This window comes from Symsagittifera roscoffensis, chromosome 3 (genome assembly GCF_963678635.1).
Source record: "Symsagittifera roscoffensis chromosome 3, txSymRosc1.1, whole genome shotgun sequence".
NCBI classification, from domain to species: domain Eukaryota; kingdom Metazoa; phylum Xenacoelomorpha; order Acoela; family Convolutidae; genus Symsagittifera; species Symsagittifera roscoffensis.
In genome coordinates, this window is record NC_087064.1 from 37417902 (window position 1) to 37435420 (window position 17519).

At 35.7% G+C, this 17519-nt stretch overlaps 1 protein-coding gene across 4 annotated transcripts in view; it reads left to right on the forward strand.

Annotated features, from left to right (window-relative positions):
• Nucleotides 1-17519, forward strand: part of LOC134841435 (autophagy-related protein 16-1-like) — a 214249-nt gene that overhangs the window by 122078 nt on the left and 74652 nt on the right. For 2 of the 4 annotated variants that reach the window (XM_063857421.1, XM_063857422.1), the window contains exons 3-8: nt 11069-11177; nt 11257-11359; nt 11481-11554; nt 11648-11899; nt 14704-14781; nt 16949-16969. In XM_063857421.1, coding sequence (XP_063713491.1) covers nt 11069-11177; nt 11257-11359; nt 11481-11554; nt 11648-11899; nt 14704-14781; nt 16949-16969 — 637 coding nt within the window. The remainder of the gene's footprint in view (nt 1-11068; nt 11178-11256; nt 11360-11480; nt 11555-11647; nt 11900-14703; nt 14782-16948; nt 16970-17519) is intronic. The other 2 variants (XM_063857423.1, XM_063857424.1) reach the window with 1 other exon arrangement.

The window sequence follows — 17519 nt, forward strand, 5'->3', positions numbered from 1 at the left end:
CTGAACAAGAACAGAGCGTATTGATTGCAGCGGCCAAATTGTTCAGAGGAAGGAGCAAATAATAATTTCTGAAGAAGTGTTGTCTACATTAAAGAGATTTTTTTCCAATTATTGATCAATTTGTATACTTCCAGAGATTCAAGTTTATCAGAAATGTTAGCCAGCAAGCGAGGAGTATATTTTCCCGTACTATTCCTAGTACTCAACCGTCAGCCAGGAGTTCAGATGGATCTAAACAGCAGTGAATTGCCAGATGAGATTGAGACAATTGTGAAAAAGGATATTGTGAAGAAAACAATGTTCTACGAAAAAACTTCAAATATCCCAGCAAACTTCTAGAAATGAATGACATAAAAAATAGAGACGTCAAACGTTATGAAGTTTTTTCTGTTCATAATCCTTGTTCATTTTTTTAAAGCTTCATTTACAGTGAGAAAAAGTCTATCACAGTCTGTAGAATAAATCATTTCTCAAATATCAGAAACAACAGCAGCAAAAGTTGAACCTGACGCAACAATAGTAAGAGAGTATTTTTACTACGGGACAAACATTGGAAAAAAACATGGACGTTTTATAACAATGTTACTTTGCCATGATCTGAAGAAGTTTTTGTTGCGAAAATGGTAGTAATTCTAATTTTACTAACTTTCTGCATTCTCAATTTTTCTTTCACAAAATTAAGTTGCGAAGAAACTTCAGTTTGGTTCTCGATTTTATCCGGCTTGGTTGGTTACTTACTGCCAAAGATAAAGATATGAATAAAGTGATTGATACTTCGACAAGATTTTTCATGGCGATTGTGGGAACCTCAGGGTCCGGGAAAACTGAGTTAATTTTCAAACTTTTGATGGAAATACTTTTTACCTTAAATTTGAAAAAACCTATATCCATACAAAGAGATGCAACCTGCATTCTCAGAAAAAAATATCTTCTCGCGAAGTAAATATGAAGTTCATGAATTTCAACGGATTCGAATCTGTAAGAAATTTAAAAAATGTTCTTCTAGCTTTCGATGATTTTGTGAAGACATCTATAATGACAAGGAATTTGTTAGATTAGCGACAGCGGGTAGATATAGAGGGCAAGATGTTATATATGTTAAGGGTAACTTGATTCAACAAAGTTGATGGTCGCGGACGATTGATTTAATGAACACTTCACAAATCATTCTGTTCAAATCGCCTCGTGACGTTCAGCAACTAGATCTTTAAGCACGACAATTGAATTTATCGAATTTATGTTGAGAAGCTGTTACGAATTAGCTACCAGAGACTCAATTGGACATCTTCTCATCGACTTGGACCCTCCGTACATCACATTGTTTGAGATTTTGTTCAAATATCACACTACCTGGGCCAACATTTTTTTGTGTACCCTTATCTTATACAGAAACTACTCCAATCACAAATGAAGAAGAAAAATTTATCTACTCTGTTCCATATGGTACAACTGAAACCTGACCACCTAAGAAGATTAATTAGAAAAACTTCAAATCGCGAGATCATAACACTTATTTGCGATTGTTTGCTCAATGTGGTCAATGGAAACATACCCGTAAAAGTTGCAAGTATCGAACGATTCAAGACAGCAGACAAATATTTAGTCACTCCTAAAACCAGTGTTTTCGAAAAGTGTCTGATTATTTTGAATAAAGAACGTTCGCATCTAGTGCGACAAATACTTTATTTTTGTTACAAGTAATAGGGATCTAAGCCGGTTAAGGTAGGATAGTTGAGCTTTTTTTTATGTCTAATACTATCATCATGAAGAACACGTGCAGCATGCGGGTGCCCTTTAAGGTATAAGTGTTTCGGAACTAGAATGAATTCTTCAGCAGTCATAATTAAGTACTTATAAATAAGCAATCATGACTGAGGGCACTTCCAGTCTTGTCACCCATAATGCTCCTTCTTCCTTCACAATTACTCTAGTTTCATCTGCATTAAGGAACGTTTTTAAAGATAACACTCTGGCCAATTTCAAAAAGTTTCTGAGTCAAGAAATAAATTTGCAAGGTGAATGGAGAGTAGCAGTTAAAGAAATTACTTCCCTACTCATAAACAACGTAACTGACAACATTGTGTACTACAAACAAGATCGGTTTATAGCAGAAAGTTGAGAAAGACAAGATCTCCTGGCCTTACTTTGGAGAAACAGCAAAACTAACAAAAGGAGAGTATACGAGCATTGAACAAATACTGGATGAGATTCGTCTGAAAACAGAGTTAGAGAAATTGGATTAATTATAGATCCCATAACCAAACATCTTTCATTATGGCTGCATCATTGGGAAGCTATTTTATTTTAAAACCCGCAAATTCCCGGTTTACACGAATTCAAAGGTGTCAGAGATGGAACTGGTTATCATATAGGTTACTAACAATTTGTTTACACGGTCTAAATTGGGAAAACGGTGATAAATTTTACATAAACTTGGATCAAATATTTCAGAATTTTGCGTTGAGAAATTCTGTTGCCGTTTTTTTACGCTTAAGGAAAAGAAAAGACAGGATTTTTGGCCAATTACTTGGACCGAAATGTTGAAAACCTAGATGATTTGGGTTGTCCTCGGGTTGAAAACTTTTATTTCCAAAATAATCCAAATTGCATTAGACATATACCTCATAACTCCAGGAATCTTTGTGTTCTGATGAAAAGCAACGTTTTTTTATGATTGGTTGAAAAATGAACATTAGCGAGAGATCAGCGAAAGTGAAGACACACCTACCACCAAATTCAATGCTTTGTGCGTGGATGACTCCAGAGGGTGATTTTTCCTGAACAAGAACAGAGCGTATTGATTGCAGCGGCCAAATTGTTCAGAGGAAGGAGCAAATAATAATTTCTGAAGAAGTGTTGTCTACATTAAAGAGATTTTTTTCCAATTATTGATCAATTTGTATACTTCCAGAGATTCAAGTTTATCAGAAATGTTAGCCAGCAAGCGAGGAGTATATTTTCCCGTACTATTCCTAGTACTCAACCGTCAGCCAGGAGTTCAGATGGATCTAAACAGCAGTGAATTGCCAGATGAGATTGAGACAATTGTGAAAAAGGATATTGTGAAGAAAACAATGTTCTACGAAAAAACTTCAAATATCCCAGCAAACTTCTAGAAATGAATGACATAAAAAATAGAGACGTCAAACGTTATGAAGTTTTTTCTGTTCATAATCCTTGTTCATTTTTTTAAAGCTTCATTTACAGTGAGAAAAAGTCTATCACAGTCTGTAGAATAAATCATTTCTCAAATATCAGAAACAACAGCAGCAAAAGTTGAACCTGACGCAACAATAGTAAGAGAGTATTTTTACTACGGGACAAACATTGGAAAAAAACATGGACGTTTTATAACAATGTTACTTTGCCATGATCTGAAGAAGTTTTTGTTGCGAAAATGGTAGTAATTCTAATTTTACTAACTTTCTGCATTCTCAATTTTTCTTTCACAAAATTAAGTTGCGAAGAAACTTCAGTTTGGTTCTCGATTTTATCCGGCTTGGTTGGTTACTTACTGCCAAAGATAAAGATATGAATAAAGTGATTGATACTTCGACAAGATTTTTCATGGCGATTGTGGGAACCTCAGGGTCCGGGAAAACTGAGTTAATTTTCAAACTTTTGATGGAAATACTTTTTACCTTAAATTTGAAAAAACCTATATCCATACAAAGAGATGCAACCTGCATTCTCAGAAAAAAATATCTTCTCGCGAAGTAAATATGAAGTTCATGAATTTCAACGGTTTCGAATCTGTAAGAAATTTAGAAAATGTTCTTCTAGCTTTCGATGATTTTGTGAAGACATCTATAATGACAAGGAATTTGTTAGATTAGCGACAGCGGGTAGATATAGAGGGCAAGATGTTATATATGTTAAGGGTAACTTGATTCAACAAAGTTGATGGTCGCGGACGATTGATTTAATGAACACTTCACAAATCATTCTGTTCAAATCGCCTCGTGACGTTCAGCAACTAGATCTTTAAGCACGACAATTGAATTTATCGAATTTATGTTGAGAAGCTGTTACGAATTAGCTACCAGAGACTCAATTGGACATCTTCTCATCGACTTGGACCCTCCGTACATCACATTGTTTGAGATTTTGTTCAAATATCACACTACCTGGGCCAACATTTTTTTGTGTACCCTTATCTTATACAGAAACTACTCCAATCACAAATGAAGAAGAAAAATTTATCTACTCTGTTCCATATGGTACAACTGAAACCTGACCACCTAAGAAGATTAATTAGAAAAACTTCAAATCGCGAGATCATAACACTTATTTGCGATTGTTTGCTCAATGTGGTCAATGGAAACATACCCGTAAAAGTTGCAAGTATCGAACGATTCAAGACAGCAGACAAATATTTAGTCACTCCTAAAACCAGTGTTTTCGAAAAGTGTCTGATTATTTTGAATAAAGAACGTTCGCATCTAGTGCGACAAATACTTTATTTTTGTTACAAGTAATAGGGATCTAAGCCGGTTAAGGTAGGATAGTTGAGCTTTTTTTTATGTCTAATACTATCATCATGAAGAACACGTGCAGCATGCGGGTGCCCTTTAAGGTATAAGTGTTTCGGAACTAGAATGAATTCTTCAGCAGTCATAATTAAGTACTTATAAATAAGCAATCATGACTGAGGGCACTTCCAGTCTTGTCACCCATAATGCTCCTTCTTCCTTCACAATTACTCTAGTTTCATCTGCATTAAGGAACGTTTTTAAAGATAACACTCTGGCCAATTTCAAAAAGTTTCTGAGTCAAGAAATAAATTTGCAAGGTGAATGGAGAGTAGCAGTTAAAGAAATTACTTCCCTACTCATAAACAACGTAACTGACAACATTGTGTACTACAAACAAGATCGGTTTATAGCAGAAAGTTGAGAAAGACAAGATCTCCTGGCCTTACTTTGGAGAAACAGCAAAACTAACAAAAGGAGAGTATACGAGCATTGAACAAATACTGGATGAGATTCGTCTGAAAACAGAGTTAGAGAAATTGGATTAATTATAGATCCCATAACCAAACATCTTTCATTATGGCTGCATCATTGGGAAGCTATTTTATTTTAAAACCCGCAAATTCCCGGTCTACACGAATTCAAGGGTGTCAGAGATGGAACTGGTTATCATATAAGTTACAAACAAGGAAGCACGAAATATAGCACACTCTCTACACAATCTTTTTGCTGACTATCCCCTTGGTGTATGTGCTGGTACTCATTTTGTTTTTTTACCTGGACATAATTCGTTATCGAATAGTCGGAGACACAAAAGCACCCCTGTTACGAATCATTGATACAAAATCTCGAGTGGAGAACGGTTACGCATGTACAATTGAACCGAATCATCGTGAAGTGTTTAGTATTTTGGACTTTAAAAAGCTTTTGGTTAATTTTTTATTTCTAATGTTTCTCTGAACTTGCGCGCAGAAACTGGAGGATTTGTTTCTTTCGCCGGAGGGGGAAAAGTTGTTTTGATTTTGAAGTCTAGCAATTGATCATTTCGATTCTTATTACCACAACCAAGAAAACCTACCACATTTCTCGGTGCAATATAGAAAACGAGGCTGTGGCTTTGGTGCATTGGCATTAGGAATAGGAAGAGTGGCATTTCCATTGGCTCAAGGTTTTGTGATACCCGCAGCAAAAAAGATCGCAAAAGAATTACTTCTTCAGGCAGCTCCAGAACTGATAGAAGTTGCAACAAAAAGAAAAAGCCCTAAACAGGCACTCAAAAGCACCGTTAGAAGAACAATCAAAAAGCAAGTAGGAAGAAGTTGATCTCAAAAAATCCATCCGAAAACAACAACAGCAGCGAAACGATAAACGAGACGCGTCATTCCCTGAAAACGAACTGCACAGAGAAGTCGCTCCGATTTCTTTACAAGGAAAAAATGATTTTTAATTTAATCTCCAGTGAAGCAACTTCTGTGTGACATGCACTCATTAGCGGTGTGACAATTAGATTGTCTCATAGGTTTTCTTACGTTTTTGTTGTCATACCTGAAGGTGCAGCTAGACACTACAAGGTTCGAAACGTCGAAGCTAATCTCTATGTCAGAAAGATGACTGTGACTGCCTATGTTCCCTTCATCGATAGAAAAAGCATTGTTGAAGAACCCGGCCGTTTACGATTACATTGAATTGTTGCCAAAAACGTTTCTCGCAACTGCAGGAGTACAAAGCTGGTGACAAAAGGATGTTTTTGCGAAAGAACCTGTGCGAAGAATGATAGTAGCAGTGAGCATAAACGAAGCATATTCGGGTACTAACATGACAAATCCTTTTCATTACCTAAAGTTTGGGTTGAATGAGATCATTGTGTACAGAAACGGCCTACCCATTGCCGAAACTCCAATCTCAACAACAGACAATAAAAGAATTTATTGTAATACGCTCGAAGCTCATGATTTTGTGTTGAACACTAGTCATGGAATCAGTCTAGCTAATTATGATAATCATTATATTATGGCTTTTGATCTCACGTCTACTCAGGAGGCTTCACACAATTTTATTCACTCTGAACTGACCAATTGCACTTATTAGGTCGAAATTTTACGCAGGTCTCGGTAATAACGTCGAATTATTATTAATGGGAGAGCGTGCATCAACAGTTTATGTGCGCTCAGATAGAAAAATTACCAAAAACTCTTATGACCTAAGCTAGCCAGGGATAACCTTCAGAATTTTCAACCGTTGTAAACTTTTGAAATATATTTTTAGAGGTTTTTACCGGCAGATTTTGCATGCTCTTCAGTATTGAAAACCAATAATACCTTCATGATTATGAACGCTTCACCCTCAGATCAACCTGGAACCCACTGGTTGTTTTTGGTCAAGCTGGAGGGCAGATTTTCATCGAAGATCCTCTAGGTAAAAGATTATATGATAATCCCCTCGTGTAAAAGAATAGGCGACGTACAATTCACGAGGGAAATCAACTACTGATGAAAAAAACCAATACATTCAGCCGATTCAGTGTTATGCGGTCTTCATTGTATTTATGTCGCTCATGTTATAATTGCAAATAGATTTCCAGTAGGTTTCAAATTTAATGATCATGACTTGATAAGATTTGCTAAAATTATGTTGTTCCAAACTATTTAATGGAATTTTTTGTGAAATTGATAAATTCATTTTTTTAAAATTCATTCTTGCCAACAACAGATTTTATTTTTCTACAAGTTTGATAGAAGTGCGAAAAAACATTCGAAGTTTTAAGGCATGGCCATTTGGGTTATGGACAATAGCTAGCCCGGCGTTGCTCCTCGCTACGCTCCTCGCGAACGCCTTCCGCTGGTGTAGTAATTTTTTTTATACAAGAGAGCAAAAAAAAATATTTAAAACAATAAGTTTCTTTTCCATGATAATTTTAACAAACAGTGTTTGAATCAGTTTCCATTCAACCATACCAACTTAAAATTATGTCAATTAATCTTGAAAACTCAGCAGCCTTTTCACCATTCAAAATATTAGTAAAGCGTTCTTTTGTTACGTAAGTAATCAGGTCAGTTTGAGTTTGAACAGATTTAGTCTGCGAGCCGAAGAAAACTTGAGGCAATCGTCTGCTAACTGGAACAACACTTTTATCTAGATTGTTGATAGAGTTATAATTCACGGCTATTTTCAATTTTTCCAGCTGAGGGCCAGACAGATGATACTTAGAGCAACCCAAATTAATTATTTGAATTTAGAGAGAAGGCAAGGCACGACTAATGCTTTTGAAGTCATCTTGTTTAGTAAATCGGTAGACTCTTTTGTGAGTTCGACCAGCACATGATATTTTTTGTTGTTATCAATCGATTGATTGCAAAAATCTAATTCATTCCAATGGGAGGATACCGCAAAATTTGCGTTTGAAGCGAAGCCAGAGAAGTTAGATTTATGATTCAGGAAGATCAGTTTGTAATTTTTACGGAATTGTTTGAAGTAATCAGGGGGTTGCTCATTGCTTAGTAGTTTTAATTGCTTCAACCATTGCTTAGTAGTTTTAATTAACTAAAGAGTGAATAATGCTACAAACCCTGACATTAACCATCGTTTTCACTTTCGCATTCCTTTTCCGAGCATGACGATTTTTTAGATTTGTTTCCTTTTCCAGTCACATCGCATTTTTTTCCTTTCGTCAATCTTTCAATTTTTGAGTAATTGTCCGCCAAGGACTCGAATTCACCAGTTGACAAGGTTATTCCTTGTCGATACTTGAAAGTTCCCTCTTCGTCTTTTTTGTGCAAATTGATAGTTATATAAGTACCGGTTGGTGCGAATGTTTTTGCACCGACTCTAATCAAACGTTTTTTATTCGAAGATATATCCCGCAAATCATCGAAATAGTCAACATCCGTTTCAAGAGAAGCGCTCATTATAATTGAAAAACAATCAACTGGTTTTAAATGTGGAACGTTGAAGAATGAATGATCACAGTATACGAGACAATCTTGCGTTCCCGAAGTAAAAAAAATTATGCGACAACTTTATGAGCGCCTTAAGCCATAATGATAAAACTAAATCACGAAGGATAAAATATCTTTAACGATAAACCACATCTTAATGGGTTTTAAGTTACTTCCCCCCTTGGTATACTCGAAAAATCTTCTGGTGTTTTTTATTATGACGGTTAATTTAATGACTGCTATCAATCATGTTAATGAAACTTTAACAGCATGACAAAGAATGTCTGGCAAACAAACAAGAAAACTTGAAATTGAGTGTTTTTGCCCGTCGCATTATGATAAAGGTATCACATAAATCTAAAAAAAGATAGGTTTTCTCATGGATTCTTAACATGACTTTAGGCGTCATGGATAAAAGAAGAAATAAAATTTGATAGCCTCGCCTAAAAAATTACTAGTTTTGAACTAAATGAGCCGTGCCATCCTTTCCTGATCTCTCTCTTTTTAATAGACTTTTCATACTTATTTTCTCAATTTCACTTCGGTAACTCAGTCGTATTACAACAAAACTAGTCCTCTATAAAAAAATATCAGTGTCCGATCGAGAAAGAACAATCATCTACCAAACATACACGAAAGAATCGATTGCAGTCATCCATCATCAGAGAGAGAGAGAGAGAGAGAGAGAAAGAGAGTGTGTGTGTGTGTGTGTGTGTCTCCGTCTTGAACAAGTCGGTTCAATGAATTGGCTCCCCGAAAAAACGACGGCAATCAAAAGGAGGAACGGACTACAAAAAGTCACATATCGCTACCGAACTACCTCCATGATCATATCGATCATCTTCGACAGAATCGCAAAACTACGAGAGTTGAACTTTAACGAGAGATATCTGACATTAGAAAAGACTGAGATAAACGAAACAACATCCCTCGAGCAGTCTCCCAGAACAATTCTCTTCGCGTATGACTGCGAGTCAATCCCGTTGTATGAAAATCAGGAGGGCTGTATTCTTGATTATCCAGAGCGCGAATTGTACTGGGATCTTCCGACAGCAATGTCTCCCGAGTCATTTGTTAGGGGAGCAGTTTCAACCCCAGCTGCAGAACAATCAACTTGCTATTCGGATGCTTGGATTTCAGCGACACAGAGTGCGGAGACAATTGATCTAGTGGCCCAGATCTCATTCAAGGAACTCCTCCAAATGCAGCTTGCAATGCCCGAAAAAAAAGAAAACTACAGTTTCGACAGTTCTACTAGCTTAAACAAAAAACTTTCTTTTGTTTAGATTTTTATTCCTCGCGTTTTATATTCTTTTTTTTATTGGATTTTTAACTCGTTTCAACATGACCGTGTGTATATTATTTGTGTCTCATTTTTCATCTTTTTTGTCTCTAATATCAACTCATTTTGAGAAAAACATTTTCAAGTTTCAAGTTTTATTCGTGTTGTCCGGATAATTTAAATCAGCACTATTAAACCATCATCTTTTATCGGCAAAGCGTGTAAGATGAACACATTTAAAGGGGAATGACGTCATTACATGAGTATAGCTTGTGTTAGATTGGAAAAAAAAGAAAGTTCATACTATAACACAAGCTATACTTGTGTAATGACGTCATTCCCCTTTAAATGTGTTCATCTTACACGCTTTGCCGATAAAAGATGATGGTTTAATAGTGCTGACTTAAATTATCCGGACAACACGAATAAGACTTGAAACTTGAAAATGTTTTTCTCAAAATGAGTTGACATTAGAGAAAAAAAAGATGAAAAATGAGAGACAAATAATATACACACGGTCATGTTGAAACGAGTTAAAAATCCAATAAAAAAAAGAATATAAAACGCGAGGAATAAAAATCTAAACAAAAGAAAGTTTTTTGTTTAAGCTAGTAGAACTGTCGAAACTGTAGTTTTCTTTTTTTCGGGCGACTTAGATTGGAAAAAAAAGAAAGTTCATACTATAAGTCGCAAATATTGTTGCGATGCAATTGTTGCGATAAAATGTGTTCATTTTATAAGTGTTCATTTTGATCCCGCTATTAAGTACAGCCAATGCTAAGGATATTAACACAGACTATTATATTACAAAAATCAGTTTAGCTTCAAGACATCCTGGATCTGTATCGTAGAGGTAGGGAAGGAGACCAGCAAAATAAGAGGGTTCGCACCTGGTACGGGTCGGATGTTTTTAATGAATTTTTTCGTATACTAGTTTAAATGCGTCCGCTCTATAAATTGAGGCATGTTAGTTGGTAAATTTATTTTTTCAAATTGACTGGTACTGCGCTAATGCGTCTTAATTGGCTTGAGTCACGTAGCAATTATAAAGACTCATAATTGCCGTGCGTCACTTTTGAAATTTTGTAGAATCAAAGTTTTACTCATTCAATTTTTCCCAGTAGCATTATCGGTCATATTTTTGCTTGTGTATGCGAAGTGCAATTTCGCTTCTGTGTAATATTTTCTAAGTCTAGGTTATAGGTATGAGAATGAGACATATGGATAGATATAGAAGTTACTTGAAGCCGACTTAAGCCTAAAAAAGATACTGAAAGGATGAGATGAGAAAGTTCGGTGGTTTTAATACGAAAGAAAAAAAATTGCCAAAGATTCTAGATACTTAGAGTTCAAGCCGAGTGTTGAAGAGGTTATTTTAGATGAATTAATATACAATAGAGTTGAGCAGTTACAGAAGAAGACAATACAGCTTCAGATTGACAACGAGAGACTCAAGCAGACCAAAGACGCCTCCTTCAATTCACAAGGGTACATTCAATTCTCGTTTCTTTTCGAAATTGCGGTTAAAGTTTCGGCTAACATTTTCCAAAGAGTTCTTTCGTTTTAGTGAGCACTCAGACTCGCATCTTAGAAACGAACTTTCAGAACTGGAGAAGCGACTGTACGAGACGCAGAGAGATCTAACAACAGCTTTACGAGGAAAAGATGAAGTAAGGTGAACTCATGTCTTTTTTCTGATCACATGTTAACTGTGAATGAACAAAGTGTATTTTTCAACTTATTTTGTGACCAAGGTGTTTTAACTAATTGCTGAGTATTTGATCTGTTTAGAATAGCCAAAAGATACTTGACCTCAATGACAAAATCAGACAAAAAGATGACGCACTTGCACAACGAGATCAAAAGTTAGTTCTCCAAATGTGCTAAATGAAAGATTCTCAAAGAGTCTCGAAAATAGTATTTTAGCTGTGCCGTTTTCGAAACATAGGTTGTTACAGGATGCGTAACTTGGAAGCCGAGCTGGAATCGGCCAAAAAGACCATCAGTCAAATGAGCTCCAAAATTGAAATTCTTGAAGAACAGAAACAAGTGCAAGCAGATGAATACAGTTTATTGGCGCTTAGTTGCAGTCAGTTTGAAGAAAGACTGCTTAAAAGTGAGGAGGAGAACAGACTCATTTTGCAACAGTGTGTCAAGTTTAAGCAACAATTCGCTGATCAGTTGAACGATAAGAATGCAGAATTTATTGCGTAAGTTTTCGTATTTTTCCAACGGCGAGGTCACTTTTGCTCAAGCATATCATTACGCTGATTTTGTGTATTCTTATTTTTCCCCGTTGATTCGGCTTAAAAGGTTTCGTCTTATCATGTTTCGCCTAATTAGTCTTCTATTATGTCGTATGATCAACGAAAATTACTTCTATGAAATTTTTTTTCGTCTTTATGAATGTCTGTTTAAGTATTTAAAAACGAAGTGATTTTCACTTATGCAGGTGTTGTTTTTTTTTCAGGAAAAGGCTTCAGGTTTTTTCAGGCTCAAATTTACTTTTTCGCGGTTCGACTTTTAATTTCTTTCAAGCTCCAGTTCAATTCATTTCTTTTGTTAAAAGGAAGACATACTCAACTACCGAACAGCAAAAGTGTATAGGTCACGAAAAACGAATTTCGGACTTCTTTTTCCCTGAGGAATATAAACTTACATATTAAGCCAGTTTTCTCAAAATGATATAGTTTTCTGAAAAAAGTGCCCGTCAGCAATATTTTTTGAATTTCAACCAGCTTCAAGTTGGTATATTTTTTCTTCGAAGTTTGAAACTGTGTCCTTGTACTTTTTTCCGACCTTCAATTGGCTATTCAAGTGTTTTCGGCTTAGTTTTTTCTTCATTACTCTTGTTCCGATGCTAATCAAATATTTTTACGATTGCGATTAGGAAGCGTTATCAACTCGAAATATAGAGTTTAACAGAATCATTTGTATCTTGGTTCACAATGAATTCAAACGTCAATGCGTGTCCGGCTCTTAGCTGTGGATGAAGAATACGCCTGGGACGTCAAAGGTCGTAGGTTCGAATCTGACTGGGAATAGCTTTTTAAACTGGAAATTTCCTCACAAGAATTGTCGGCCTATAGTTTGTCAGCATATGTTTGTCGGCTTAGTTGCCTCATCGTAGAATGATTTTTCAACGCAATTTTTGCTGACCTTGCTCAAGTGTTTTAAATTATTGCAGCAAAATTTAATTTTTACTAGCTTTTTCTAAAATTGCTGTTCCTATTTTTTTCGCTTAAAAACCTTTTTCGGCTTAAATGTTTTGCGCTATATTTTATGGGCTTCGTGACCTAATTTGGGGTCATTTCAAGGGAAGCATTTTTTGCATTTTGGAATGAAGCATGCTCCATTCGGGAACGCAAAAAATGCTAAAATTCGTAGAATAGAATTTATAGATCAAATTTTTTCATGATAATTTCTAAGGGAGATTATTCAAGTTTCGTCGGCTCAGTTGCCACTTTTTGATAATTTTTAAATTGTGGATTTTTGAAAAAAATTTCAAAACTTTTTTTTGGACTTGGTGGGGCTTGCTTTTAATTTTTGCTGGCTAGCACTGCTATTTTAATGTTGTATCGCTGGTGGCGACGATTTCCGCTTCGCCTCTGTTTAAATTTTAATTTCAACTATTTTTATTCGAGTGTAGCGCAGTGAGATTGTACGATGTAACTTTTTTTTCCAATTAAAAGTGCTACTTTTGGTGGCAATTTTGAGATAGTAGGCTGCATAAGCAGTACGTTCACATGTGCTGTAAACATTTGTTCAGTAATAAGTTAACATAGTGGATACTTTTCTATTCATCAATTGAACCGAAAAAGCTATTTGTTTTTATACAACAGGTCAATAAATTACATCCCATTTTAGAAATTTTCCAACGAGATATGCTTCGCACGCTTTTGAAATGCTTAATTTATATGCAATATTGCTCAATGAATTCTAATTCGTTACATGCGAAGTTAGTTTGGTTGCCTTTAGTTTATTACGGGGACCGATCGTTTAGCAGACCAACCTTTTTGCATAAAAAGTGAAAAATGAGTCTTTTAGCAGACCAACGTAATGAAGTGATGCATGATTGATTGATACACTGAAAAATTCGCTCAGTGTTGGGCCGAATATCCCCAATTAAGACAATTACCTCACGATTTGTCAACCAAACTACAACTTCCATGACACCTTAGTCTAAACTAGCGGCAGAACAAAGATTTACGCGCACAATAACTCCGCCGAATGGAAGCGCAGCGGAGTAAGCGGTCGTTTGTCGCCAAGCCAGCGTTTGAAGTTAGCGTTCGGACTTGCTAATTGTTCTGAGTTTGCTAAAAAGATTGGTCTGCTAAAAAGCCAGTATTCTAAAACTCCTAGCATTGTTTATTACATCCGAATAATTATATGCAAATTGATTTTTGTGCATTTTAAAGCCCGCCTTTCTTTGCCGTTTTCTCTGTCGTGTTTGGGAAGTAAATTTTTCTAAGTTTCTGACGGTGATTTTGTCCGAAGTTCATAGAAACTGGTTCGTTTTTCCACTTGACTCAAATAAAAGTTCTCAGACAAGAGACTCTTGCGAAAAATAACTAATTTTTATTCTATCAACATAATTTAAACATGGATTCAAGCGAATTGGAACAGTTTCTTTCCGAAAGTATGCATCGGGATAGTTACCATCGGTTGAAAAAGAAGTAAGTCTAACAACCATCTGCGCTGACATCTGGAAGTAAGTCTAACAAACGTCAAGGCTGTATTCAGTGCGGATTGTTATAAAAAAGCGTTTCGATAGAAAGTGAGTCGTGTCTCCTTTTTTGCGGCAATAAGATCTTGAAAGTAATGTAAGACCAAGCGCTTGAAACCATATATGCCATTTGATGCTTGAACGGGCCATTAAAATGTTGTTAGGCAAATAATTTATTTAAAGGTCCTGTACACGTGTACAACTCGATCTTTAAAAACGAAACCAGCTCAAATTAAATGTTTTGGTTACAGGGGCTGTTTTTAATTAATTTTTTATGCTTTGATTTAGAGGCCAGGCTGCGGCGAGAGACAAAAAAGTATCTGACAATGTGAGAGAAATGGGCGAAAAACTCAAACAGTTGGATACGTAAGTTAAGCTCTACCTGATTCATGAACTACTAATTAAGACAACCTTAAAAAGAGTTTGAAAGTTAGATTTTATTACACTTGCGAAAGCAAATGTTTTGTAATCGGGAACTAGATATTTTTTTCCTGTAAACAACTTTTACAAATTTTCATCTTGCTGTATTTCTGATCTTAACTTCCAAGTTCCTTCGCACTTGGCCTGGAGGTAACTCAGTCGCCTTTGCAACCTAAGGTCTGGGATTCCAATAACGGCTGGACCTTTTTTTTCAATAAGCATGCAAATGAATTTTTTTTTAGTAAAACTTGATTTGTCGGGTTTTCGTTATCTGATCAAGTTCTGTCGGCTAAGTTGCCATATCACGGATATTCTTGTGCTGAAAGCAAGTATCATGGTAGTTGCAAGATGTGTTCATTGTAGTTTTAAGGGGATTTGAAACTTTTCAATTAAATCATATTTTTCCGGCTCAACTGGTGTCTTCTGTTTCCGCTTCGTAAATTTTCTTCCGTTGCTAATTTGAAATTCAATTTTTTTTGCCTGGCAAGTTTGCCTAGAAAGCCTGTTTTGATAAACAGGTATTAAAAAAATGTATGAGATAGTATTTTTTGTTGTTATTTTTTCTTTTGACACTCTTTGGAGGACACTTTTTTTACCTTTTGCAAAAGTGTTAGTTTTTCCCGTAGGCTCTTTTTACTTTACATCTCTGTCTGCAGCCTTCAAAAAAGTCTGCGGAGGGAAATTTTTGACCCATGTTTTTGATTTTTCTTTTCTCAAAAATCACCTCGCAAATCTGAAAATCTGGTTTCAATGAATAGAACGGATTTGAAAAGCTCCCCAGCATAAGCAGCTACGCTCAATTTTTTATTTGCACAAATTTATATCCCTTGAAATAGTAAATTTTTTGACCGTTTTTTAAATCTTTTTGGCTTTTCTCGGAAACTAGGCTCCCAAATAAGATTTTGTGGGTTCAATAGAGATAGCGGGCAGTGAGAAGCTCCCCTGCTTTAGTGGCCTGGCCACTCAGCCACTCACTTTTTTTAACACAAAAAGTTGTTTCAAATCCGCTTATGCTGGGGAGCTTTTCAATCCGTTCTATTCATTGAAACCAAATTTCCAGATGCACTCGAAAAAGTTATGCCCTGAGATGTTGGGGTCAATTTGATGAAGTGGTAAGTGCTGTTGTATATGCGACTACGCCCAATTGTTTTGACACAAAAAGTTATGATTTTTTTGAATGTTTTGTTTTTCTCGAGAACTACCCTCCGAAATCTGAGTTCTTGAGTTCAATCTAATTTGCAGGTTGCGTGAATCTCTTCTGCATAACCGGCTACTCCCTAAAAAGCTATGACTTTGGAAGTGTCAAATTTTTGATTCGTTGAACTTTCTTGCTAACTATACTGCCAAAACTGATATCGTAGGGTTAATAGATAAAACACCTTGTTGAACGACTTTCTTATAAATGGCTGCGCCAAATTTTTTTAAAGAAAAAATTTATGGCCTTAAACAACTCAAAAGTTATGAAACGTGTACCGTTTTTTGGAAACTTTTAATTTTTCTTGAAATTTAACGTGATACTTGTCAGGTTAAGTGTTCAATCGAGAAACGCGCTTTTTAAATCTGCTCTTTAGAGGTGATGGCCTGCTTTTTGCAGAAAAAAGTTATTGATTTCAGAAAGTCAAGTTTTTGAACTTTTGCAGTTTTTTTGAACTTTCTGAAAAACTACGATATCAAATCTGCGATGGAAAGTTAAAGTCAAAGAACCGGTTGCGAGCATTTTTCCTATAGTAGTGGCGTCTCCTTATTTTTTGTTATAAAAATGTTGTGCTGGGGAAATTCCATTATCTCAAAAGTTTTCGCTCTTTCACCTATTTTAGTAGAGAAACAACCAAAATTTTCAGCAAGTGCAATTTTTGGAATCGCACATTTTGTACCGCATCAGTATAGCAAGCTCAAACAGTATCACACACGTTCCTCCAACTTTAGCCGGGCCCCATAGTTGTTTTTAATCGAAACGTACATAAATGTTGATTCACCTAGTTTTTTTTTCATTTCAAACTTTTTTTAAATGTTTATTGTATCGCAAGTGGTGCGAAGCTCAGCTTCGCCTCTGTGTGGTGAAAATGGAAATAGCCTACATTGATTGATTCTCTAAATTTCCGGAAACTTTCAGGGACAAAGAGGCAATTTTCACGTAAACGAATTCTCATAAATGGCATCAAGTATCCCAAATTTTTACTCACCGGCTCATTCAAACTTTTAAGAGGTCCATGTGAAGATGTTCCTCGTTTCCTTCTATTTTTTATATTAGATTCATTTGATTATGACTAGAAATCATTTTGCAAGTTTTTGACGTCTGGCCTGGCGTTGTCGCTTGTAAAATATTAGGCATGATTTTCTTCTCATTTTATTTGCAAAATGTGGACACGAGCATGAACCGTTGTTAAGAGTCGATGAACGTGGTTTTTTTGTTTTTGATTTAAAAGTTCAGTGCAGCAAAAATGTAAAGGTCGCGAAAAACGTGTCGACTTCTAATTTCGAAAACGCAATTTAATTTTCAGATTTCCCAGCTAAGTGAAAGTTATACCTATTGATCTAGTTTTCTCTAAGTGGGGTAATTTAATTGAAAAAGAGTCAAACATAAATTGGAAAGAGCTTTCAGGCTAATTATTATTTTCTTGGAGTTTCGAAGTTTGAGACTTTTTCAAAAAAAAACATCATTGGTTTTTCTGTTTTCTAGCGTT